The sequence below is a fragment of the Rhipicephalus microplus genome, chromosome 2 (assembly GCF_043290135.1).
Source record: "Rhipicephalus microplus isolate Deutch F79 chromosome 2, USDA_Rmic, whole genome shotgun sequence".
Lineage (NCBI taxonomy): Eukaryota > Metazoa > Arthropoda > Arachnida > Ixodida > Ixodidae > Rhipicephalus > Rhipicephalus microplus.
In genome coordinates this window covers 281,142,917-281,169,848 of record NC_134701.1, presented here as the reverse complement: position 1 = coordinate 281,169,848, position 26,932 = coordinate 281,142,917, and the positions used below count along the sequence as shown (strand labels likewise).

At 45.8% G+C, this 26,932-nt stretch overlaps 1 protein-coding gene across 3 annotated transcripts in view; it reads left to right on the top strand.

The window, feature by feature from the left end:
- LOC119179800 (putative fatty acyl-CoA reductase CG5065) overlaps positions 1 to 17,581 on the top strand; it is a 69,223-nt gene extending 51,642 nt beyond the window's left edge. For 2 of the 3 annotated variants that reach the window (XM_075882126.1, XM_037430921.2), the window contains exons 3-12: positions 1,178 to 1,353; positions 2,423 to 2,495; positions 4,010 to 4,116; positions 4,785 to 4,962; positions 5,827 to 5,871; positions 6,819 to 6,937; positions 10,201 to 10,443; positions 12,645 to 12,774; positions 13,311 to 13,432; positions 15,585 to 17,581. In XM_075882126.1, coding sequence (XP_075738241.1) covers positions 1,178 to 1,353; positions 2,423 to 2,495; positions 4,010 to 4,116; positions 4,785 to 4,962; positions 5,827 to 5,871; positions 6,819 to 6,937; positions 10,201 to 10,443; positions 12,645 to 12,774; positions 13,311 to 13,432; positions 15,585 to 15,729 — 1,338 coding nt within the window. In that variant the 3' untranslated portion in view covers positions 15,730 to 17,581. The remainder of the gene's footprint in view (positions 1 to 1,177; positions 1,354 to 2,422; positions 2,496 to 4,009; positions 4,117 to 4,784; positions 4,963 to 5,826; positions 5,872 to 6,818; positions 6,938 to 10,200; positions 10,444 to 12,644; positions 12,775 to 13,310; positions 13,433 to 15,584) is intronic. The other variant, XM_075882127.1, reaches the window with a different exon arrangement.
- The last annotated feature ends 9,351 nt before the right edge of the window (positions 17,582 to 26,932 follow it).

Here is a 26,932-nt window from a genome sequence, read left to right as displayed (position 1 = left end):
GGCTGTCTGTGTTTCCTCGCGGTTGCTGTGCTTCCCCGTGGAACGGAGAGGCAACGCTAGAACATTCACAGTTTCCTCGAATAATAAAAAAAGGTTTCCTTCTACGAACACGCGTTCGGGTCGTCAGTCGTTGGCACGAATTCAATCGTGTATAGCTGCCACTCTATCAATCGTAGCCGATTATGTTTCCTTTCGCGGTGGCCGAGTCGCGTGCCGCTTGCTACCGACGTCAGCATCCCACTTGTCGATTCGTCGTGACACTTCCGTCCGTGTCCATCGTAGCCTTTGTACTTCGTGTAGATGAAAAGTGGCGTGCGTCTCTGCCTGATGTGGTGATTTACTGCATAATAATTCCCGCATGCAGCCCAAAAACTGGCAGAACAACAAAATAGGATAATGAAGGAAGACTTGATTCGTTGGCTTTTTGTTCCTCGTCGTGTTTTGCACATGTTAAACGACGTATTTGAAAACAGCGTTACGTGCTTTTGGGCGGAACAGAGAGAGAGAGAGTTGTAGAAATCGCACCACATGGCTGGTGACACAGAAACTGTCCTTTTTTTCAATCAAATGAAAAACAAAATTATCAATAGCCTAGAAGATGTGCTGAGGAGTGTGAGTGCAGCCTGAAAACTTACATAATGTTTTTGTAAGCTTGCTTCGGCTTCTATACTATACACTAACGCCATGACACGGTATGAGTTCCTCGTCATGCGATTGTACTAGTTGCGTTTCCATGGCTGATCCGCTGCGTGGCTCCATTGGAGACGCACAAGCAGCCACTTTGAACGCGCTTAGTGACGCGCAAATGGCCATATTGTGTATTTTAGTGTCTGACAAGCCATATTGGTGCGTGAGGGTACCAGAAATGACTCTGTGTAGTGACGTCAAGCGAGTGTCAATGTTGGTAGGGGCACTATGGGAAGAAGATTCAGTGTAATATGAAGATAAAACGTCAGTATCTGCTCAGATTCACTGTCGATCACAGTAATCTCCGCGTACAATAAATCTGTGTGATAGAGTAAGCTCTGTGTTCAACTTGCGATTCCCATATCATACACTTGCATTGGCCAATCAATAGCTTTCAATTTTCGAAAATGGGTAGCGACGTTCTATGCGTTGCTTTTACAATCTGTGGTTCCAGTATTGTGAGGCTCCAACGTGTCTGGCGTTTGTGCAGCTGTTCCAGAGGCTGAGGCAAGAGAGGCCGCAGGCCTTTCAGAAGATTGTTGTCCTGGAAGGCGACCTGACTCTTCCAGATTTGGGCCTCAAGCCCAAGGACAGGCAGCTGCTGCTGGATACAGTAAACGTTGTCATCCACTCTGCTGCTACAGTAAAGTTCGACGAACCCATCAAGTGAGTGTGTTCCCTCATTGACAGCCATAGGCAAAATGCTCTAACAGAGAGTTTTAGTTTATCGCGCGCAACGGCCCTAGCGCACGCATCGCCCGAGAGGGAACATGGCTGCGCATGCGCTGTACGTAATAGTGATGCGTGCGTTTGCGTACGCGAGGTATGCGTACACTAGATCTCGGCGCTTACATTGCGCACGCTGAAGCCGTTGGGTACCTTAGCAGCGGCTCTCGCGAGATCTCCACCTGGTGAGAGCACAGAAACCAAGATGGCCGCGACCAAGAGCAGCACAAGCAGCAGCGCGGTCGTGGCTGCGAGTAAATCCCGCGTCCATTTTACGATTGACCTCGATTTGGAGCTGCTTGCTTACGGGAGGAGCTTATTTCTGTTCGCGGACCCCGTGCGATGGACAGCTATCGCTGTGAACATACAGAAGCTGACGGGGATCCCTTTCAACGCCCGAAAATGTTTGCAGTTTCATGTCTCATGTCTTGACTCGCGTCAACTATGCTTGGCTATTTTAGTTTAGCGCATAGTCACTAGGTGGCGCTAAGTAGCACTCCAAGACGAAGGTGTTGACGCTTAGGCGCAGTCCATGGGTCCGTTTTCGCGTACGATAGACTAATACTGCAGGAAGCAGCCTCAGTTGTAACGTATAAATTGCGCGCTAGCCGTTGCGGACGTACCGCCTTGCGCGCGTTGCTCAACTAAAACTCTCTAATATTTCACCTTTTGTGTGCTTCTCGCCGCTTTCTTGCTGCAAGATCGATTACCAAACCACGTAACTGCTTCTTTTTCGAAGCTTATATTTATGTGAAACCACAAATCACGATGTCATTTCTTGGAACGAGAAATGAATTAACTCATTCATTCATTACTAAATAATTAGTTACCAGGACAGCAACTTGAGTAGAATTTCACAAATTGATAAATTTCCCAAATTCATGGCATGTATATGTTATAATTCAGTGCCCAAACTTTGTAACGCTTTATTATTTGCTGACGTAAAACCTCGTGACATAAACCTTTTACCTGGTACTGATGACTCCGTTTTTGCCAATTTCGCTTACAGGAATGCCGTCAAAATGAACCTAAATGGCACGAGAAGAATAATAGAGCTTTGCAACGAGATGGAGAACATAAAAGCAAGTATTTACTTATTGTTAAATATTTAATTCGGGCTGCAAAGTGAACAGCATTGCAGTCATATGATCAACACGAACATCGTATTCGATTATCTCAAATGACCTCATAGTCGTAGAGATTCCTAAATATACACTAGAGGGCACTCTGGCGCTAATGTTCATGGGAATTGCAACACATAGCGCTTCAGCCACCATGTGAATGATGGGTTTTTTTACGAATTTGGCTAGTATTCCCTAGTCTTCGTTCTTTTGGCTCCGAGTGGCCTGAATCTTCTTTGCTGCAATACAACGTTCAGCAAAGGTTTAGCAGCTACGTTTCACCACTTTGAGCTTTATATGCTCACAAATTTAAATCGGGTCAAGAAGTTCACAACAGTTTGTTCTAAAAACAAAACCAAAACACAGCAATAAACAAAGACAAAAGAGCATTCGAAGCCTGCAAGTACGAAGACTAGGCAAGATGAGGCAAATATGTGTACTACCCATCATTCCTATGGGATGTGTTCCAATTCTTACACAGCCCGTAGACAGTCTACGCAGACTGCTTAGAAGACAGCACTGAGCTCGTGCTGTCCGAAAATTGGAAGGCATCTGGACGGCTTTTATGCGACGAGACGCCACCTCGCGTAGAGAACAGGAGGTTAAATTAAACAAACGTAACTGTTGTACTGTCTGGCTTATTTTGTGTTGAAATCTGAAAAAAAAATTAAATGTCACTCTCATTTAGCGTCTGGAGAAGCGTCTGCTTGTCTGCAGACGACCATTCCGGCGAGATTCGATCTATCCGAGTGATTCGCTGAGCCGCCATCTTGTTTGGACAGCAAAGTATCAAAGTAGCCTGCATCGTATTTGTCTGTGATATGGTCTTCTCGGAGATGTCTATTTTGCTGGCTTCGTGAGAAATGGAATTGGACTTAAAATGGCCGCCGTCTGTTTAGCCATCTACAGTGAGTATTGGAACACACCCATGGTCGCTTAATGATTACAGTGGCTTCCTGTAGTTAACTTTAGGAAACTCTGCGCTCATAGTCATTCGTGTGTACAGCACAGTCATGGGTGGGTGCACATTCGCGTGGATGACACAATAGAAATTAGTGTACTAAAACGCAGAACTCTCGCGACATACAAATTTTAGTATAATTTATCAAAAAAAAAAAAGAAGCTTCGCTGTCTACGTCTGAGCTGTTTTGAAATATGAAGTGGTCATATTCGTGGCATTTCAGGCTGTTTGTCTCAAAGCGTCGGATGTAATATTGAATTATTAACACTGCCCATTTCAGAGAGTACGGCATGAAGCAACACTTACAAATGACTTGTAAGAAATAACTACTGATGAACACGTGATATATCCCAATTTCGTTGCATTATGCCATTGTGCAATACGTGAATAAACCTTGTTATGTTCTCTGCATGAAGTTCTGTTGAACTGCGATGATGATAAGGTGACATTTCCGAAAAGCGAAATTGAATGCGACGTAGTTTTTCTCCTAAATTTGTTTTTGTTTCCGTTCCAGGTGTTTGTTCATGTTTCCACGTGTTACTGCAATTGCGACAGGGGAGAAATCAAGGAAGAAATTTACCCACCCATTCAAGACCCAGACCACATAATCAAAATAGTTGAGTGAGTATGTTGCTCGGACGCTTTCGCTACTTATACTGCATAGTTGATTCTACTTCCACTCCAAAAGACAGGGGCGCGCAAAACTTCGCACACTCATCGTGTTGCACTTCGGGCAGATGTAATGAAAGCAGAAAGTAATTATAAGTATATAATAATGCGTAATCGGTACACAACGAATGTTTGTCCACGTTAATATTACGGTGCAAAATTCTGAAAAGGAAACAGCTGCTTTTATTTTTGTCATCTAGCAATTCAAGGTACAGCAGTCTTCTGAAAACTAAATTGAGGTAGTTAATCATTCGTTGAATTTGTATAAGTGTTATTTCTTACAGGGCTGAAGTTTCTAAGGCAGTAGAAAACATTGCTCTTTTCCCTATTTTTATTTTACCTGCCATGTATACGGGTCATAATAAAGCATAATGTCAACCAGCTCATCTACTACTATATCTGTTTTGCGTTGTTTCTGTTTGTTGCCTTTCTGTTCAGTGGGTAAATTTAAGACCAGAATGGCGTAACCAGATGTGATTGGTGCTATATGTCAGCACTCATGGTGAGCATTACCCGGAGAGATTCACGCATAAGGTTTCGATTTAATTCATTTGTTTTTGTTTCTCAATAACCGCGTTCCCCCGTTAAGGGTCCCGTTTTAACCGACGCTCTCCTCGCAGTTGGCTCGATTCGGAGACGCTGGATTCGTGCCAGTCCAAGCTTCTCGGGGCAATGCCCAATACGTACACATTCACCAAGGGGCTGGCCGAGACGCTCGTCCAGCGAGAATGCAAGGGCTACCCCGTCGCCATCGTCAGGCCCTCCATCGTCGTCTGCTCCTGGAAGGAGCCCTTCCCTGTAAGGCACATATCTCTTTAGGTTCTCTTTTGCAACAAGCTCCCACCAATTTGTTATTCCTTTTATAACATAGAAATTTTAGACCAAATAGAACGGAATACCTATATTACCCGCAAACGCGTTTAGGGCTCCCGCGTTGGGACTGAAAGGTCTGACAGCGGGTGTGCGCAATTCCATGGACGCCGATCGGGAAAATTGGCTGCAACCTGCATTCAGAACTCTAAGCGAGCTAAGAACGTTTGAAATCGTTCTTACACCATTTTACCCTACCGGGTGAAACTTGTAAACTAGATTGATTTGATATGTGGGGTTTAACGTCCCAAAACCACTATATGATTATGAGAGACGCCGTAGTGGAGGGCTCCGGAAATTTAGACCACCTGGGGTTCTTTAACATGCACCCAAATCTGAGCACACGGGCCTGCAACGTTTCCGCCTCCATCGGAAATGCAGCCGCCGCAGCCGGGATACGAACCCGCACCCTGCGGGTCAGCAGCCGAGTACCTTAGCCACTAGACCACCGCGGCGGGGCAACTTGTAAACTAGATCCAAGAAAGTGAAATGGGGCTTGTAATTGTTTTAGTTAACGCGCTATAATATTTTTTCCAAATCAGGCCTCCCTTTTGCACGTTTGCTCACAAAAGGCTACTAAAACATGGTTTCGTGTATATGTAAAGGTCTGGGGTTATTGATCGCAGGAAGGTTGTCGCACTGTTCTGGCGATATGGGCAAGCAATTTCTGTTTGGACATTTCTAAGACGTCATTTTTTTACCATATAGCGTAAGAACACCCGCTGTGTTCCATATTTTAAAACCTATGACAGTGAGCCACATTTTTAAATTCACGGTTTGCAACTATTTCAGGGTTGGGTTGACAACTTCAACGGACCCACAGGCTTGATTGTTGCTGTGAGTACATGTCGCATTGTTATGTGCATTTTTCATTCTCTCTTGGTCCTCAAAGCCCAACGTCGCCGTCCAGAACATTAGTTCAAACCAGCAGTTAGGTATTTATGAATATATTCTGATCACTGGCATAAGTGACGGACATAATTTACGAATAATTGTTGGGATCGAACGTCCCAATATCACCATATAATTGAGAGACTTTGTAGTGGAGGGCTTCGAAACTTTTGACCACCTGGGTTTCTTTGACCTGCACCTAAATCTCTAAGTACTCGGACCTCGATAACTTTCGCCTCCATCAAAAATGTGGCCGCCCCGGTCACCATGGCGGGTGGGCGTCAACTACGTAATAACTTTTTGAGGCAGCACTACTATACATTGGCCATGTTCGTTGCCAAGAGTACGCAAAATACGTTAATGAAATTAGTACGCTTGCTCGGATATCTGTTTGTGCTAGTTGAAAGAGCACTTTTCTCATCAGTACATTATCGTATGAGCCAGCCGTAAAAACGAAATTCGGGGCATTTTTGTCACCGTATAACATTACCCACGATCTGGAACAGACCGCAAGGTGTGCCGTTTGTTGGTTGGAGTAAGGGGGCTTGAGCGGCCTGGGGCAAACGATACTGGATCTGTAAACCATAGTACTTACAGAAGCTCAAACACGAATGGATTGTAGTTGCTTTACGGGGACTTTAAAACAACCATATTTTGTGGGAAATGTAGGCGTAAAATTTGGCACTGTGAGACAAAGCACCGATTTTTCCAAGCGTACCATGTGGTTTTTTGACAACGACTTCTAGTGTTGTGTGCTAGCGATGATCGCAAATCATGCTTATTGCCATTCACAGTCACGCTTATTTTCGCCTATATGTTTTTAAAACTTATTGCATGGTAAGAATTTTTTTCGCACCGTTAATACTAAGCCTTGTGCCTTTTGCTGATCGCAGGTGGCCACTGGTGTGTTGAAGAGTGTGTACACAGATCCCGACATGGAAACAGACTTCGTCCCCGTTGACGTAGTCGTCAACTGCATCCTGGCTTCAGCGTGGAACGTCGCCGTCACCAGGTCAGATGACTTACTTTTCAGGCGTCTTGTCTTTAAAGGGAAATTAAAGGAAACTATTAAGGCGATGTTGATTGCTGAAATAGTGGTCCGGAAACCTCATACTGTTACTTTTGTGCCAAGGAAAGGCATATTTTGAAATAAAATTGCGTTTTAGTGCTCCACATCGGGTTAGCACGTTTCAAATTACCCGCCTTAAAAAGCGGAACGTCTCACGTCACTGTTGCCGCGCACAACGTTGCCCGGCTTTACTGCGTGGCCGCCGATACTAGTAGCAGCAGAACGAAAGCAGCGGGAGCCACAGCAGAAACAACGCCCATTGATCAATTTTCCGACATTGGCTCCGAGATGGCAGACGTGCTTGGTTCAACTGGGCCCTCCATATGGCACGACCTGTTCAGTTTAACCAGGCAAAAATTGAGCTTGTGAACCACTCGAGTCATTCCCCATAGTAACGTCCGGTGGTTATTTTTTCCATGAATCAAACAGAAACGAACAAGCAGCATTTTTATTTCGTCTCTTGATGCACGGAATGTTCTTTATTTAGTGCAGCCAGATCGATTACTCGTGATTAATTGTAGGTGGTATGCCTGACGCCGTCGGGATCATTTTGAGAAAGTCCTACTGTGGCGCATGTATTTTTGTGCATTTACCTTAATTTCCCGGTAAGTAAGGGCACTGCTGTTGATAATATTGTCTAGAGGTTTTCATACATGCGACTTTCGCTCTGACGTACGTAAATGATTATTTCATTTTAGTGTGCCTTTAAGCAAGCCCTCAAATCAGTTTGCCACTGCATCACTATGTTCGAATTCATCCATAGATTGTATGTCTGGTCGTGAAGTGTAAATGACTTCTTAGAGATGCGCGAATTTTCGGAAATTTTGAATAACAAATCGCATAGCATTCCATTCGATTCGATACTCGAATAGCGTAGTACAATTCAAAAACCGAATATTTGTCGAATAGTTTTCGAGTATTCAGCACCGAGCGACAAACCTTGGAGTAGCTAATGGTCAGTTATCTTTTTTTTGGGGGGGGGCGGGGCACTCAGTAAATGACCATTTTGCGTGCAGCCTGAGATTTTACGACGCTGCCGATGCTAGAATCATTACTGGATAACGATGTTTTTCTCGTGGTCATCGCTCGAAAATTTAGTCTGTATGTCTCAAATTTATTTAAAAGTGGCGACAAACTATCAACTTTATTAATATAGTGTTTCAATGTGTTACAGAATATTACGATGGCTCTGGTCGCTGGCAACGTTACTAGAATGCCGCTACTGCATATTAGGTTACTCAAGTTGTATTTTTTGGTGAAAGATTGTCAATATTTTTTTCAATTAAAACATTATAGAGTTAAAGGACCGTTTTCAAAACGCTTGTCTTGCTGTCCGAAAAGTATTCGTATTGAATTTGGTGTTATCACTATTCAGTTCCGAAATTCACTATCCGCACACCCCTAGTTCGTGTAGTTATGTGTCGTGACGTGGGTGTTCTCAGTTATTACCTCTTTGTGGTTGAAAAACACGGAGCAGCACTGGTGATACGATGAAACCACGCAAATCTAGTGAACCAGTTATAATGTCACGATAAATGGAGAAATGAAACCATCTACCCGAAGGGAAGCCGGATGGGTTGCGAAGAAGCAGCGGTGCACACGGCGTTCCCCCGGTTAAAACATGCGTCCACGCGGGGGCTGGAAGAACGGTTTGAAGCGAAACTCGGTGCAGTGTTTACTCGAGTTAGCGTTTGTTTGAAACGCACCGACACGGGAGGTGGGTTAGGTTTCGTAAGTTTGATTAAAGCGTTTGGCAAGACTTCGTAGATGTCGTTTTTTTTTTCGGAGTGAATACGGGCGCTGGACTGGAGTTGGCGCGCGTTTCGCCTTTACTATACCATGGCCTTATTGTTGGTGAAGTCCACGCTGAGAGGTTCTTGCAGACATTCGACGTCGAAGTAGGCAAAGACCAGATCGATGCACGTTACCCTTATCGTCGTGGCTAGTTCAGCGGCGGTCGCGGCAGGTGTTGCGGGCGAACGGACGAGCCGGCAGCTGCGGGCGCTGAGGCGAGCGCGCGGCAGGCGAGGGAAAGACTGACGTCAGCGCGCACTGCTAGGGGAGCGTGGCTTCAACGTGAAGCTTCGACGGGACCTACTTGGCACCGCTCGAACACCAACATCGAGGGGAACACATTTTTTTTTTGCGCGTTCGTACGGATGCACGTGCGTCGGCGTTACGCACGTGAGTCAGAGCTGCTTCGCATCTAATAGAGAGTTTTAGTACTGCGTACGCTGCGTACGTGGCGGCATTGCGTACGTAAGGACGCCACGTTCTGCGTAGTGCGCATGCGCAGACCGCAACGCGCACGTATCGCGTTACGTACGCAGCCGCTACGTACGCACGCATGAGACGCGTGCGTGCGTACGTATGAGCTGATCGCGCCGCTCTCGAACAAGTTCGCGACAGCGCGAGACCTCGTTTTGCAAAATGGCGGCATCGAAGGCAAGCACAGACCGGCTCTGTGGCTTAAAATATGGCCATAATCTGGCTATAACACTTAGATTCGCTCACATTGGCTCTCAACAACACGTGCTTCTATTTTGATCTACCAGATGGCGCAACACGCTTCACGCTCGTTACGTACGCGGGTACTACGGCGTACTAAAAGCCGATTAGTGGGAAACGACGCCACGTAACGCAAGGCGCTTGCGTGATGCGTACGTAGCACCATTCCGCAGTACTAAAACTCTCTATTATCTCAGTGGAGGAGCATGTATAGGTGCATATGAGAGCAGCGCTGGGTTTCCCCACATTGCAGCAGATGACAGCGAAAACTGAAGCTGCGAAACGGGTTCAGCATCGTGGCATATAACTTAAACCTTCTGTTCAGAATACCCAGATTTTTGTGGGTGCGTGAATTCCAGTTTATTTGCCTTACTCGTGCAAGTCTGCGCATACTCATCGACCACTCATCGAAGCGATTCTTGGAAGTAGCAAAACTTTAAGCACACAACATCCTGACGTCGCCCCTGAAATTGCGCATTCATGAAAGCAATGTACACGACTTCTATGCGGCTTCTCATTCTCAACAATAATGCATTCTGCGTAGATATTCTGTTTATCTTGTGCATGACTAAGGAAACCTGGAGACTGAAGAGGGTACCCGCGTAAGGGCGGGGGTGTTGGGGTGGTGTAGCTCAGGCCTCTCCTGACCCTCGCGTCTGATGCTTCTGCTAATGTTTTCCTCATATGCATGCACGCAGGCCGTCCGATGTGCGGGTAGTTCAATGTGCGTGCAGCGGGCGCTCCCCACGGCTCCGCTGGCGGGACATGAAGGCCATACAGGAGTCCTTGATGACTGAGCTGAGCTTCAAGAGTGCTATCCGATACCCGGACGTCCACCTGAGGCGCAACATCGTCATCCACCGGACCTCCATGTTTCTTCAGCACTATGTGCCGGCATGCATAGGGGATGCCGTGCTTGCGTGCGTCGGAAAGAAGCAGTGGTACGTGCATGCATCTTGTCCTTTGCCGAAAGGCTCACAGACATCCAAGCCAAACGAATTTTGTTTTTCAAATAATTATTCGAATTATTTAGAAAAGCTGTTTGTATGGGAGTCAGGAATAAGCAGAACTACTCTCGAAGTTCGAACCACTTCACGACCCCGGCTGAGATGTGTACATTATGCTGAGGAAACTGAATTAAATGGCCTTTAGCTTAGAATAGTGCTTTTTTTCCCACGTTCTTGCACTAGACTCGGACTTCAGCTCTAACCACACGTATGCGTTACAACGCGCCAGCATGCAGCCCGATGCAGCTGCGTGCTTTCTCCTTCCACAAGAACCCGACATGACGCTGAGTGTACACGGCACGCGCTGATAGACGCGTTGTAACGTGTATGAATACGTGTGGCTAGGGCTTCAGGAGACCCGGTCTGTCGCCGTTGCGGCATTCTTCAAAATATTCGCCGTTGCAGATGTGGTAGTTTCAGTGTATCCTATTCAGGCACTAATTATGATGCACTCTCTACCAATCTGTCAAATTCGCAAAGCACAATTTTTAGGGACTCAATATTACATTCTGAGAAATAAATTGTAGCAATGTTCGGCTTCGTGTAAGCTTCAGCAATACATTGTAGTTAGCATGTAAATACATATCTTATTGTTATACGGACCATCATGTGTCATTTTGACATAAAAAGAATAGAATCATAGGCTCTAAATGTATTTGCAATTAGTTTTGGTTGTATTCATTTAGATAAAAAAAAAAGTAACTTTTGATCTTGGTGCTCGAATGCGGAACATCGAACGACCCGTCGAACATCATAGTGCCTCCATCACAGTGATCAATCACAGTCGTACGCAGCACACTGGGTTTAAGTGAATACATACTCTGCGTGGAAAAAGTTCAGTTCATTCAATGAGCGAAGTGTATCGCTCTCTGTTAGCCACAAGTGGACAGAACTAGTGTAAAGTTGGGTGCTCAAACGTAGCCACCGCTGCTAAAGTGTTTTTTTTTTTGTTGTTCGCCTTGCTTAGCAGCACAATGCTCTTCCGAAGTCGGTAACGTCGACACGCCGATCAGTTTTTCCCAAATGAGCCCGCATAGCGTTCACACAAACACTTATCCTGTAGCGTTCACACACACTCATCCTGAAATTTTCGTTGAAATTCATTAGCTCAGATTTTGTATAAACATCACGGCACCGGTCGGAAGAAGCCGGAATTTCGTGTTCTCTAAAGATACGCGATTCCTGTATATGGAAGCAGCACATGCGCTTTGTGGAATGTCACCAGATATACATTTAGAAATTCCTGTTCCGTGTGCACGCCGTCATATACCAGAGGCTGCAATTTGTTGCAGCTTACAGGGATACGCAAATGATGGCGTTGGTCTTCGGATGTTGTGGAGTCGTGTTCATGCACAAGCCCGACTCCCTGTGAATGCTCACTTCCACGCACTATAGACTTGAAGACCGTTCATATCGCTAAAATGTATGTGAGGACGATGACGATCTAAACTTCACGTAATTAACACGCCAAACGCGCAGATCGCTCAACACGTTTAGTACATGTGCAACCAGATATTGAGGTTGTCCTATTGTGCCAGCCTTGTTCTGCTGCTTTAATGAGAGTGGGTTAAGCTGCCGCACTGTAAATAATTTGGAGGTCCGCTGTGGTGGTGTAGTGGTCGCGGTGCCCGGCTGCTGACCCGAAGGTCGAGGGTTTGATTTCGGTGGTCGCATTTCGATGGAGGCATAATGCTGTAGGGGCCCATGTAGTGTGCGATTTCAGCGCTCAATAAAGAACACCAGATGGTAAAAATTTGCAGAGGCCTCTATAATAGCGTCATTCACAATAGTGTGATGGTTTTGGGACAAGAAACGCCAGATATTATTAAACCATGTGGGGGCGGTGTCACTTAAATGACGTACGGCAGCAGCTGAAAATTTCCTTTTGGGTTTCGTCTTCTATGATTCAGTCAGGCGTAGCTCGTAGCAACGGAACACACGCAAATTATTTTGCGTATCCAAAGTTTACTTTTTTTCATACCCTAAAATATTTTTTTTCGTAATGGCGTAATTGGTTGTGTAATTTGTAAGTCGGTCATGTATAAAGAGTGAGTCCGTACAATGCGCGTATTGTTTTATTTGCCTGAACGAAACACTTTTGTTGATTTTTCTTTGTTGGTGTCCCCTCCTTGAAGGCTAGTCAAAACATACTACAAGCTCGAGCTCCTCCTGGAGGCCCTCGGCTACTTCACAACGCATCAGTGGAAGTTTGAGACGAACAACATGATGGCCATTTACAACGACCTCTCCGAGGAAGAAAAGAAGGTTTGTAATCTCTATGCATGGCTGGGCAAAAATATATTGACATTCTATCGAGATATGACACGAGATATTTGGGCATGACGTATTTGAGATACATATACAAAATGCTGCCGAAATAATCACATCCGATACGATACGTCCCTAGTGTATATTAAAATAATCCGATAATTTGAAAAGTTGGAAGTACATACCAAATTTGTTGTACTTACCGAGCCTCCCGGATTTACCGGGAGACTACCAGATTACAACCAGTTCTTACGTTTGTGCGGCTGTCAAGAAAATCTTCCCAAAATCTAAATTTCTGTGCGTGATCTGGCCGCGATGACAAAAATGCGGCCCAATTCGATCCAGGCGATTTTATACTTTAACGTTCTTCAAATGAATCTACGTTTTCATGGCCTCCGTAGGACGCATAGAGACGCTGCCTCAATAAAAGCAGGCATGTTTGATGCTGACATTGACAACAAGTGTTCAAACGAGCACTCACTATATACGCCAATGAGGTAATCACCTTTGAGCCCGTACACTTTTCAATGCAGATCTTCAACTTCGACGTGAGCACGTTAGAATGGAGACCATTTTTCTACCACTACGCTATCGGTGCCAGGGACATCCTCCTCAAGGAGGACCACTCCAAGGTCAAAAATCGGAACTTCCAAAGGTGAGGCTACATATTTGGAAAAAAAAAATTCACACCATCTTCCCCAATTGAAACCCGATGGGATACGAACCACCAGCGCTGCTCACAGGTGGCGTCACGGGTTGAACGGCGCTAACGCGAGTGCTGTGGTGTTGCAGGTGCAACGTCTCTATTTGCGAACGCGATCGGCGTCGCTGAACCGCGCAACCACAGTGGCGCAACGCCGGCGACGATTGTGTTAGGCCTTATCGCTTCGGCGGATGTGTTGGCGGGCGAAGGAGCGTCGTTTTCCGGCGTCCTCTCCAGCGTCGCGTTGTGAGTGGTGGAGGAGAGGGTGAAGCACTTTGAAGTGAGCGCTCGTCCATATACATCTGTCTTTCGTTTTTTGTCTGTTTAAGCGCTCTAAATACCACTGTGTATAAGCAAGAGAAAGGTAACACGTACAGACATATTTCAACGCTTACATTAGACGCGCGTCAGGTTTGGTGCGCCTGAACCGGTCACTGGTGAGTCGGCAGTGTAGCGAGTGGCGGTCGCGGCAGGTGTTGCGGGTGAACGGACGAGGCGGCAGGCGAGAAAGAGTGTGGCGTCAGCGTGCACTGCGAGGGGAGCGTGGCGTCAACGCGCAGCTGCGGCTGACCTACTTGGCACCGCTCTAACACCTGCGGCGAGGAAAGCGCGTCGCTGCGCGTTCATACGGATGCACGGGAGGACAGCATTACACAGGCTAATCAAAGAGCTGCTTCGTGTTAAAAAATCGCAGCGTATCCACTGAGTGAATGATGATGAGTAAGGTGAAGCATCCATCCGTCTGTCCGTAGATCCGTCCGTCCGTCTATGCTTCCATTCATTTGTCCGTCCCATTGCACGCACTTCTACTGGACCAATGCCATCTAAGAAATGAGGCGAGAAATTTGATCAGACAGCGCCATCTATTTACTGTTTGAGAGACACCTCCGGTTACGCCTGACGCAGAACAAACTAAAAGGAGCTTCGCCCCTAAAACGAGCATCCAGGTTATCCGAGGTTAACAGCGCAAAACACCCGGACAGGAGCGATAGAAGGACACGGTACAGCGCTGTGAGCAAGATGGAAAACTGGGCTAGTTGGTGAGCATTCATCGTGGTTAACAGCGCATCGTGGTTAACAGGCAGCGCTGTACCGTGTCCTTCTATCGCTCCTGTCCGGGTGTTTTGCGCTGTTAACCACGATGAATGCTCACCAACTAGCCCAGTTTTCCATCTTGCTCAAGGTTATCCGAATTAAGCACGCTATGAACAGTATGTTGTATGCAATGTGTGTGGTATCTGCTGGGATTTCCCTTCAACACGCCCGTCATCAAAAAATCACAGCAAATTCACGGAAGAGTGACTGATGATGAGTGGGGCGAAGCCTCGGAGGGTTTTGTCGTAAACCGTGAATTGACCATCTGTCTGTCTGTCTGTCTGTCTCTGTCTGTCTCTGTCTGTCTGTCTGTCTGTCTGTCTGTCTCTGTCTGTCTCTGTCTGTCTCTGTCTGTCTCTGTCTGTCTCTGTCTGTCTCTGTCTGTCTCTGTCTGTCTGTCTGTCTGTCTGTCTGTCTGTCTCTGTCTGTCTGTCTGTCTCTGTCTGTCTGTCTCTGTCTGTCTGTCTGTCTGTCTGTCTGTCTGTCTGTCTGTCTGTCTGTCTGTCTGTCTGTCTGTCTGTCTGTCTGTCTGTCTGTCTGTCCACATCTAGGTGGGACAGACTCACGGCTTTAGAAGCTTCGCCCCCAAATTAAAATGATTGCTTGATAGTATATATGTTTTCAGCGTATTTACTATTAAGAACAAAAATTACTTTTACAGTATCTGAAGCCTCCCTGTTGCACTGTTATGCTTGAACACTGCGTTCTAAAAAGCAGCACATTTTTAATTTGGGTTCCTTCATGGTTCTCGAGAAATTATTGCGCATGTGCGTGCTCTGTTACGAACCACAGCTTTACAGACAGCCTTTCCGCTTGTAAAAAAACTTACAGGCACACTATTTATTAAAGAAAATGAAGGAACTATAGTCGTGTGCCTTGGCCGAATGCGCTATTGATGAAGTGATAGGTTCACAGAAATGTGAATGGTGAGCTAGTGCTTCAAATGAAGTAGCTCTCTGATGACTTCTAGCTAAAGAAGGTGAAAGCCTACTAGAAGCCAATCGGTCAGTTTCGCGCGCAGGCTGTACGTGGTGAAGCAGGCGACCAACGTGCTGTTCGCCCTGGCCGCCTGGAAGCTTCTGGACATGGGCCCGACCTTGTGGCGGTTGTGGGATTACCTGACGGACACCGCAGCGTCGACGTTTACGGGCTGATGACGGCTTGGCCACCGCCTGGCCCAAGCCACGACAAGGGACCAGCCGCCGCCCCAACAGCAGCACAGCACCGTACAGCTCCGCGGTTGACCTTGCACCGGGCCGTCACCGTCACAGGAACCTGCACCACCGCATCGGGAAGGCACACGCATCACGCGAACGACCATCATCACATCCATCCCGTCCACACCCACACCCTGTACTCTTTGCTCTCTTTGCGATGCTGTCATGTCATGTTGTTTATATATGTGTGCATATATGAACAGTGAGTAGTCCTTGCGAACGTTTGTACGCGTGTTTTTATCTACGCTTTGATTAGTTTTAGAGACAGGCTACCGTAACATAGCAAACAGCACAGAGGTCAGAAATGCCATGTAGGCAGCTCCGAGGAAGGCAAAGAGAGTACAAGAAAGCAAGGACCTTGTTCAGGTTACGGGCGGTTAGAATGGCATATTTTAGCCAATGTAGAGCCCGTGACATTGGGCTTCTTTTCGCATCGCTGTGCCATCCGGCTCGTTGTATGGGCTGCGAGTTTGAACCAGCTGATCACCAAGCGATCAACGCAAATCTGAATTCCCATTGGCTGTACGGCGTTAATTTCGGGTTTTAGTGGTGCCCGGGCTTTCGAAGAATATTCTAAAAATAATAAAATCCGAACGGTGTGCTCGTCCCACCAAACAAATGTGACTGGCTTCGTGTTTTCAAGTCAACGTCCTGGACCCACCGCTGAACAATGGTGTTTGCTGCTGAAAAAAATTGTTTGACATATAGGCGATTGTCAGTGTTTTTGGGAGGTTTTAATTCACGCCTCTTCCATGTTTGTTCTGTGTCCTGTGATACGCCTTGTCGGCAGCCAAAATTTATTTTAGTTATGGCTTCTGACGATTTCTGCTGAAGGTGCTGCAGCGTGTATTCCTTTGGTAGTGCGTACCTGTATCATTTACCGTGTCCAAAGTGTCTATCGGAGTTACTGCTACTCCATTTAGCTTATGCAAGAGTTCGTTATGTATATGTGAAACTTTCATTCTGTGTTTATTTGAAAGGGGGCCACAGAAATTCTTCGGGCCGCCTCTCCGAAGAACGTTTATGCAATGAGCATAACATAAAAGCATTCCCGTGATAAGAAAGTCAATCTTTGCTTGTATTTAGGCATCTAGGAAGAAACCACTGGGCAACAAGAGTATACTACACGTTCTCATCGCTAGGCATTTAACTGCTGCTTTAATCATTTTTATTACTAGTATTCACTGAAAGTATTTAGGAGCGTCTTTGCTTGCAGATTCTACTGTCATTCAAATAAACGGAATGGAAATTAATCGTTTTCTTTTTCGTGATTTTAGACCTTTAAAGTTTATCCTGCTCATCGTGGTAGTTACCTTGATGCACAACTTGTGCAGTGCCATAGTAGCAACTGCAGTGCTCAACTATATATATTCAAGAATGACAGGGATCCCAAAACCATGCGACGTGTTCTGGCTACACTTTTTGGTTCTGATCTGTGGCCCCAGTTTTCCTGCAGTTGTTCTCTGATCTTGGAAGCCTTAGCAGTGAAGCGAGAAGTGAATTCTTCACCAATACAAAGACACTGTGTACAAAGCCATCTGTGCCTACCATGCTGACCATTTGTCGGTGACCTGCTGTCAGTGCATGTTGTTTTCATGTGCGAGAGTTGTTTTATACTTAATGTTTCTGCCCACTTGCCGCACGGTCCATGGGAAATGCAACATAGCAAAGAAGTGCTTCGAAAGAATTTAGGATTGAGCTGGCTCAGTTGAATTATTTCTGTTGACAAATGCTTTTGCTGCAAGCACTTGTTCACTGACTGATGAAAATAAAGACGTTTTCATGTGTAGCTTGAGTATGCTTTCCTGAAGATTTTTGCGTTGTCTTCATGCACGTAATGGTTTGCATTGTCAAGAACTCGTTGCCGCCTGATAAAGTAGGAAGCTTTTATATCCGTGTTTACTGGTTTTGCATACAAAAGTCGCTAGGGTTAGTCATTAGTGTTACGTCATGCTGAGCGTCAAACGAAACCCGAACAGCGGCAAGCTTTCGCGATACCACAGTGCGCGGCGTCCAGTTATCACAATTGGCAGGCGTGCGCATTGTTTGGCAGCTCTGCACATATGAGTGCCTGTCCGAGGTGATAAGTGGAGGGCACGCACTATAGCATCTCGATGGCTTGCTGGTGTCGCGGTTTCATTTGACATTGATATTACAGGAATGCTTGATGTGAAGCTTGCATTTCCCCTGCTTTCACACTGCAATATCATACAAAAGTTTGCCGTGTGAAGCCTCCACACGCGCACGCACACACGCTCGCACACGCGCACACACACGCACGCACACACACACACACGCACACACACACACGCGCCACAGCTTTGACGCAAAGGCGAAGCAATGAACGCGATAGCAACAAATTGGAAGGTCACACGCAGGATGGCAAGCAGATCGAAGCGTTCCCCGCGTTTCTCACGCACAAATAACGCACGAAACGTACTCACAGGTACAGATGAACGCGAATAACCACCGCAGTTGTTACTTCGCTGTGTCTGAAAAGTGCGCTGTTTTCACAAACGAAGATTGTGCAACGATTACAGTGACCTTTGTGCGCCCGGTACCTACAACAGAGTCGTTCCGTTCCGGTGAAAGTTTAAGGCCAGCCGAGAAGTACGATCCTCACCACCGCGAGATAAGGGCGCGGGAGTGAGCGTCGAGGGGCTTTACGCCTACCCCCACACTCTGCGGGCACACTACGCGTGGGAGATGAGAGCACGCGCCGCCGCGTGCTCATTGCGCCATCTTGCTGGTAATGCTGAAAACACGGTAGTCCCCCCCTCCAAGATGCCCATCCCCAGCGGTAAGTCATAAATATAAATAGCTTGCCGTTTGATCCTTAAGGGACGGGCTGCTCCGTGGCTTAGTGGTTAACGCGTCACAGACACGTTTCAGAGGTCCTAAGTTTGATTCCGCGCGCCGGAGTATTTTTTTGAAACGTTTTCTTGCATATTCATATATATATGTACCTATGAATATACGGCGAGTGACGCCGACGACGACGCCGGTGGCAAAATTCAGCCAAGAGTGTCCATATAATTACTATCACATTAAAAATATCCGTGCTTCGTAGTTTATATCGACATTGTAGTTACCTCGCAGACCATGCCTATAAATAATGCTTATCATTGTATCACGACTGGGGTATTTTGACCCCCAAAATCGCTTTTGTCATGAGCAATAAGGTGTATGGCTTATGCAAAGACTCCTAACACAGATTTCCTGGTCGATTGTTCATTTCAGACTGTCACGTTTGCATCATGTGGGTCACCGCATTCTCTTTGTGTATGTTCACTTGCGTTTGTACGTGTACGCGCACGGATACACATACGATAAAGAGTTGTTCATTGTGTGGAACTTCTGCACCAACTGCACTGTTATTTCCAACGCGTATAAATGAGTTTAAGTACACCTCTATTTGGCTACAAGTATGGCTTTTACATTGTGCGTTATCACTACCATTGGCAATACTTTTATTGAGTTCTGGCTCCTTTTCAAATCTGCCTAACGGCAACCTTGCCTCTCGTTGAACTTTAACTCATGTTGAGCAGTTCTCACTGGTGTTCAATCAGTCATGTCACCTGAAGTCGGCGGCTTCATATATAAAAACACTATTCAGCCGTGTGTGTACGCCGGACGCTGATTTTGCCCGTTATCGCTGCATCATATGTATTGTGTTGCGAATATGAAACGTCACTACGTTACGTCATACTACATTACGTATTACGTTACGTAATGATCCCCAATATAATTGGCAGTGTAATTCTTGAAATTTTAAATAATTAATAATTAAGGTAAGACTAATGCCTCAACAGGGCCCTTGCTTAACCTCAAAGGCTTCGAGACATGTGCCTCTTAAAACTACCGCAGCAGCAGCCTCTCCTGAGAGGCTGAGCTACGGCACTGTTGGGGCATTGTTTGAGATTCGTTTAAAAAGCCTAAAATCGAGCTTGTATGAATTAAGGGGTCTGAGCCGAGAAATAGCCCTGGGTGTTGTGGTATATTCTGTTTATACGCCAGGGAAAAGTACTTTCTTCTTTGTGTGTCAAGTCTCCAGCATTCCAATAATGTGTTAAGGACTGTTAGTGTCTCGCCACACTTACCACAGATAGGAGGATCATTGCCAAGGAGCTGGAGAGTGTGCGCATCGTATGTATAACCTATTCTTAGTCGGCAGAGCGTGACCGCAGCGCGTCGCACTTTACTCCAAGGAGGTCATTTTCTTATCTGTGGTTTGATTAAGTGAAGTTAGTTCGAAGCCTTAGTATCCCACAGTCGGTGCCAGTAGTTCTCACCTTTCTACGTACAAATGTTTTAAGATCTAAGGCAGGAAGACCTATAGAAAGGTTTCTAGATTCCGTTCCTATGGCAGTAGCCATTCTGTTGGCAAGCACATTGCCTTCAATGCCCCTATGGCCAGGAACCAAACATATTAATACATGTTGTTCTGCTAGAACAACATATATATTCCCCTCACCCCTTTCCCCAGCACAGCGTAGCCAGCCGGTCTAAGAACTGGCTAACCTCCCTGTCTTCTACATGCACTTACTGCAGCTGCGAAGAAACCATCGCGCACATTCTGTGTGAGTTCACCCATTTCAACGCGCAAAGACGAACTCACTGAAGCTCTGGATAGACTGGACGATCGGCCTTTGTCGGAACAAAGGATTCTGGTTCAGTGGCCGAGCCCATCCTCAGCCCAGAAGGCTTTGAATTTTGCGGACAACTGGCCTCAGAGACAGACCTAAGTGTCTTATACTCTTTGATGTCTTTCCTCTGTCGCAATTTTTTGTAATTTCTCTCTCTCTTCACAACATTTCTTTTTAACATCTTTGATTCCCCTCACCCCTTTCTCCAGCACAGGGTAACCAGCGGGTCTAAGAACTGGCTAATCTCCCTGTCTTTCCGCTTAAACTTTCTTCCTTCTTCTTCTGCTAGATATATACGCTTTGCACAGAGCTGAAACGAGTTGGACAAGAATTGAATTTTTTTCTGTCTTTAGTGATTTCAAAGCTTTGACAGCACTAAGCGAGTCTGTATAGATAACCGTCTTTTGGAGCTTCATACTATAAATATACCTAACAGCAGGAAGGAGTGCATATGCCGCAGCTGTAAAAATACTCGTCTGCGGGTGCAACCTCTCGCATTCCGAAAACGATGGACCCACAGTGGCATAGGACACGCCCGCGTTGGATTTTGATGCGTCTGTGAAAAATTCAGGGCAGGAGTACTTAGACTTTAGTCCTCGGTAGTGCATTTGTATGTGTATTTCTGGGGCGTGCTTTGTTGCCTCCACAAAAGACCTGTCACACTCAGATACCTGCCACTGCCATGGTGGCAACAGGCTCGCAGGGGGCAGTAAAACATGCTGAAGGGGGACATTCATTTCTTCACTTCGGTTTCTCACCCGTAATGAGAACTGTTGTCCCACTGCAGGTCGGTGTGCATACAGCGTGGCTTAGCTCACATCATTTAGAGTGGTTCAAGTGGGATGCTGTGGATCGGACAGTATTTTAAGAAAGTACGTAAAGCTTAATTATGACTTTTGCGAGTGGAGCGACCATTCGTCACATTCCACATAAAGGCTCTTTACTGGACTTCTCCTGAATTCTCCAGTAGCCAGCCAGATACCAAGATTATGAACTGGATCGGGCATTTTCAAAGCACTTGGAGCGGCAGAATGGTAAGTCACATAGCCATAGTCTAAGCATGTGCGTATTAGACTTTTGTAAAGTTTTATGAGACATTCTCTATCACTGACCCATGCCGCGTGTGACAGTATTTTAAGAATATTCATGCTTTTAAGACATTTGTTTTTCAGGTATTTTATTTGGGATATAAAAGTCAGCTTAAAGTCTAAGATCACACCTAAAAACTTTTTTTCCTTGTTCAAGGGAATGTAGTGCCCTTGTATATGAACATGAAGGCGACGAAATAGGCCTCTCTTTTTTTTTAGAAAAGGACGCAGGAGCTTTTCTGAGGGTTTAAAGCCTATTCTCATTGACCCAAGTTGACAGCTTATTGAGACCTAACTGTATCTGCCGCTCACATGCTGCAATGTTACAGGATCTAAAGCCTATCAAAACATCATCAACGTAGACTGAATAAAACATGTTTTTTGGAATGAATGACCATAGAGAGGTCATTTTTACTATGAAAAGGGTACAGCTTAGTACTCCGCCCTGCGGTACACCAGTCTCTTGGTTAAATGGTTTAGACAGAGCATTGCATATTCTGACGTGGAAGGTGCGATCACATAGGTAGCTTTTTGTAACGCTTAACGTGTTGCTTCGAATACCAAATTCTGAGATGTCTCGCAAGCTTCCAAATCGCCAAGTAGTGTCATATGCCTTCTCCATATCAAGAAACACGCAGAGAAAAAATTGCTTGTGGATGAAGGCATCCCGAATGTAGGCCTCAATACGCACGAGATGGTCTGTTGTGGAGCGGCCCTGTCTGAAACAGTACTGATGCATACCAAGTAGCCCATTAGTTTCGAGAAAGTACAAGAGCCGGTGGTTTATCATCGTTTCGAATAGCTTACAAAGACAGCTTGTCAGGGCTATGGGCCGGTAACTTGCTGCACAAGATGGTTCTTTGCCCTGTTTCAGGACGGGGATTACAATATAGCCTCTTTCCATGCTAAAGGAATACACCGGCGGTCCAGATCTTGTTGTAGAGACTCAAAAGCACCATTTGCCCATTGGGATGTAGATGTTTTATTATTGTGTACATGATTTTATCGGCTCCCGGAGAAGAGTTGTGACAAGCGTTCAAAGACGCCATAAACTCAGCCATGCCAAAGGGACGATTGTACGGTTCATTTCTATTAGGCTTACGGTTAAGTGGTTTCTTTTCTGATATTTCCTTCTATTTACGGAAACTTGCTGAGTAGTTTGAAGAGCTAGACATGCGCTCAAAATGTTCACCAAGTGCATCTGCCTGGTCTTCAAGGCTGTTGCCTGTGTTGTCAACAAAAGGTGGAGCGTTGAACTGCTGATCTGACAGTTTTCTTAGCCTATCCCACACTTTTACTTGTTGTGCGTTTGAGTTGATACTCAATAGATAGTTCACCCAGCTATCTCTTTTAGCACTACGACGAGTGCGCCTGCCCTCGGACTTCACTTGTTTAAAGTTTTCAAGATTTTCTGCCGTCCAATGCTGGCGTAGGAAATGCGACGCCTTATTTAGAACACGCTCAAGGGAGCGGTGCCGCTCTTCGACACCACCGGTGTCGAAGTGGCTGGTGATGTATCCATCACCTCGCTGGAGACGCTGGATGAACGCACAGTGTGCGCAGACTATTCTTTCAGCCTCTACTCGCGAGAAGAGGCCGCTGAACCGCTAGCCTGTTGGTTTTTAGTTGAGGGCAGAGCAGCAGCAGATGCTGCATCCGCCTGGGGGGCCCACGGCTTAGCCGCTGCATCCCTGCGCCATGTCTGAGTGGAAGCCACTGGCCGTTGTGACACTGCCCCCTCGCGTGTCACACCGGCATATGTAGTGTGCTGTAATATTGAGAACCGCTTTCGCGCTTCCTTGAACGATACATTTTCTTTGAACATGAAAGTTATAATGTCATTTTGCTTTTTCCATGCAGGGCATGGAGTAGGAAGGGTGTTCACCATCGCAGTTCGCACAGTGGGGTGGGTTGTCACAGTCATCAGAGGAGTGTTCATGCTCACCGCATTTTGCACACGTTGGCCATCCTCGGCAACTCAAAGATCCGTGGCCGTACGTCTGGCACCGAAAACATCGTCTGGGATTAGGTATGCACTCTCTGACAAGAACTTTCATATAAAAGCACTCCTGTCAGCTGTGTCGACGAAGGAAAACATCAATAACTCTCAAAATTTATGGCACATGATTACATTACAGTCTTGAGCCTTAGCGGACAAAATGCATCGTGGAGAACGCTTTAACTGCTTCAGACACCTTTGAATGCTGAGCGTGGAGACACTTTATTGTCACAACTCTCAAAAACAATCCAGTACATTGTTTGTAAAATAGTTGGGGCAAGGTAACTTACAAATTTTGTGAAAATATGTGTCCTGGAGTTTGAACAGACCACGAAAGTTTACTGCTTGGAATGATACGTTATGGAATAGGCGGGAAGTACAACCACATTTCGATATTTTGCTGAGCACACCTCTATTTCATGATATGCACTGGCGAATTGCAGTCGCAAATAAGTAACGGCTGCTCAGAATTGCACAATTACGTTTTATTCTGCTGAAGTCTACAACAAATGTATTAAGGCATTTAATCGCCTGCAGTGCTTGGTCAAGCGCTATCTTTTTCTCTCAGGTAGGGAAGAAAATAAGAACGCACAATGTTTAATGGATATTCATTCGAAGTGTTCTCAACCTTTGGTCTGGGCTATCCTAATTAGGTATTTATTTTTGGAGGGCAGTAGGTTAAAGACTACAAGTGCTTATAATTTCTCGGACAGCTCATTTTAAGACAACACCGTGCGCGCGACGTTCGCATAATGTCGGTTTTCGCACTATGTCGTGATGAAGCCAATTTATGATGCGGTGTTGTGATCAGTTACCAATATTGGAAAGTGACCTGAAATTAGTACGTGCAGTCTGTGATGACTAGTTTCGCCATCGGTAAGGGCCCATGACACCAGAAAGAGAGCTTGTGGCGACTTTCAAAACTAAGCCATCAAACTTCAGTGTTGTAGTATCGACAAGCATGGTCACATGCCGAGAATAATTAAGCCTTGAGTAGGCGTACAGTAATGGCTAAACAAACCCGCCACGGTTGTCTAATGGCTAAGGTACTCGGCTGCTGACCCGCCGGTCACGGGATGAAATCCCGGCTGCGGCGTCCGCATTTTCTATGGAGGCGAGAATGCTTGAGGCCCTTGTGCTTAGAATTGGGTGCGCGTTGAAGAACTCCAGGTGGTCGAAATTCCTGGACCCAATCACTACGGTGTCTCTCATAATCCTATGGTTGTTTTGGGACGTTAAACTGTAAGAAGTATTATTATTATTATATTAGTAGTAGTAATGACTGAAAAAAAAAGTGTTCATGCAGTGGCTGACGATGATTAGAAATCATGGATGAAGTGGGTACGCGCCACAGTTAATAGGGGAACAAGAACTAGCTTTTGTAATGGGTTAGAGCATTGGATGGCCCGCTCGTTACGCTATTCGCATTGTGTGACGACTGGTTGTTATTTCGCTGTTTTAAAACGCTTCACAAGCCGTTTTAACACAGTTGATTTCCCGACATCAAGCCTGTCTGTCGTCCGTCACAAACACCGGCGTATCTCAGTGGTTGAATACTGGGCTGGCACCCAGCAGACGCGGGTTTCAAGCCCTACTGTGTCTTTGGTGCTGGATTTTTGTTTTTCTAATTTCGCGCGAAGTGGTTACGGGCACCAGCGGAGGCGGTGGACAACTGCGCATGACCTGAGTAGTGATCTCATAAAGCTTTCGCTGTCAAAATTATGTCGAACAAAGACTCCCTACACATGTAATACCTTCATTGTATACAGCTCTCACGCTGCTATACTTGTTTCGCTTCGAAGACAAAGGTGACAGTTTTCTTCTAATTCTTATTGTTTTGAACGACGCATTACTTACATCCTGGAACCCAACAAGTTCATTAAAAGGTCAGGTACGATTCTAATAGCACAAGAAATATGCAAATACACGAAACAAGTGTATCAACAATTTCTCGTTCAAATAAGACTGTGATCCACTCGCGTATACTTACTTCCGTAAGAGATCTTGCCTGTAGTTTTACGTTCTGCTCCTTCATCCTAGATCTGGACCTGGCGAACAGCTTCGTGAGTCGGGACATCCCAACTGCCGGAAGTCAGGGCAACAGCTTGCTGGAAGCGGACGCTGGACTTGGTGGACCGGTGGAATTCAGTGGCATGCCGTGGCTCTTGTCTAGGAACACCCGTTTGCACTCCTGTTTACGCAGACCTCTCACGAACCGTTTCTCGCGTCGAACAGAAAAGAATACAACATCTACGGACACTCATGCGAAGACATTGCATCTAGTCTGTATTCACTCCAAAGTGTGTGTACGTTAGCGCACAGAAATCCAAGTCATGCTTCGGTAAATTACCAAGCCCAGCAAGAAACGTTTAAAGGAACTGACGTACGCTTATCTCTTCCAGTGCGGTTCGCGGTAAACCACGTGACATGCTTGTCGTGTAGAGTGCTGGTTTTATTATTTAGGCTCCCCGTGTTTTAACAGCGAGCTCTGCTTCTATACAGCGATGTCGGTTGTGCTCTGCTATTTTCCTGTCCCCAAATTGACGAGGGACCAAGTCATACAGGCGCTTCGCAAGCAACGTTAAGATACACTCTATACCTTTGCTGTGCATTCTCTGAATGCGTAAGCGCACACATTTGGAATCGCAAGCCTCAGAAAAAAATTATTTAAGGAACACTGTGTCGAAACGCTGTGCTGACAGTGGTAGAGATCACTTGAAATCGGACTGGAACACGTTAGATGGTGCTTATGCAGTACTTGTAAATCATGCAATACGAGTGTCTGATTTACCTCGACCGTTTCTAGGTCATCTTCCGATGTCCATACCGTGAGACCTCGGAGGCACATGATCTGATGCGGACTATGGTTGACACGCAGTTGGAAGTGATAGAGGTACGACTATTTAGACGCATCACGTCATATTCGATAAGTCTAGTCGTCGCAGCCTTGTGGCAACATGATGTGGGCTGTGATAGCACCGAATATACCGAAACACCACTCTACTTGCGGCAAAGGTAAATAAAGTTAAACCCGAGCAACAGTCCGAGTCAGGCTGTGTAAGTTTGAACGGTGTGCTTGAATTACGTTGTGTTTTTATCACGATGATATTACCGATAATTGTGAAGGCCATGTTTTTGTCATAAGTTCCACACGCAAATGGAGATATGCAGCCAACTAAATTGAGCTATGATTCTGGGTTCGCCATAAGGTGTTCGATGCGATGGTTTTATAATAAAATAAATAGCGCAATGATATTACATAGTGTTATATGAGGAAAACCCACGTTCAGTGTGCGCTCGTAGAATGAAGAACTGAATATGCGAATATTTGTGTCAACATCAAGGTCATTACATGAGGTCGCGAGGTTATTGTTCTATGGCCTAATGTATAAAAGCTATTCGCTTTT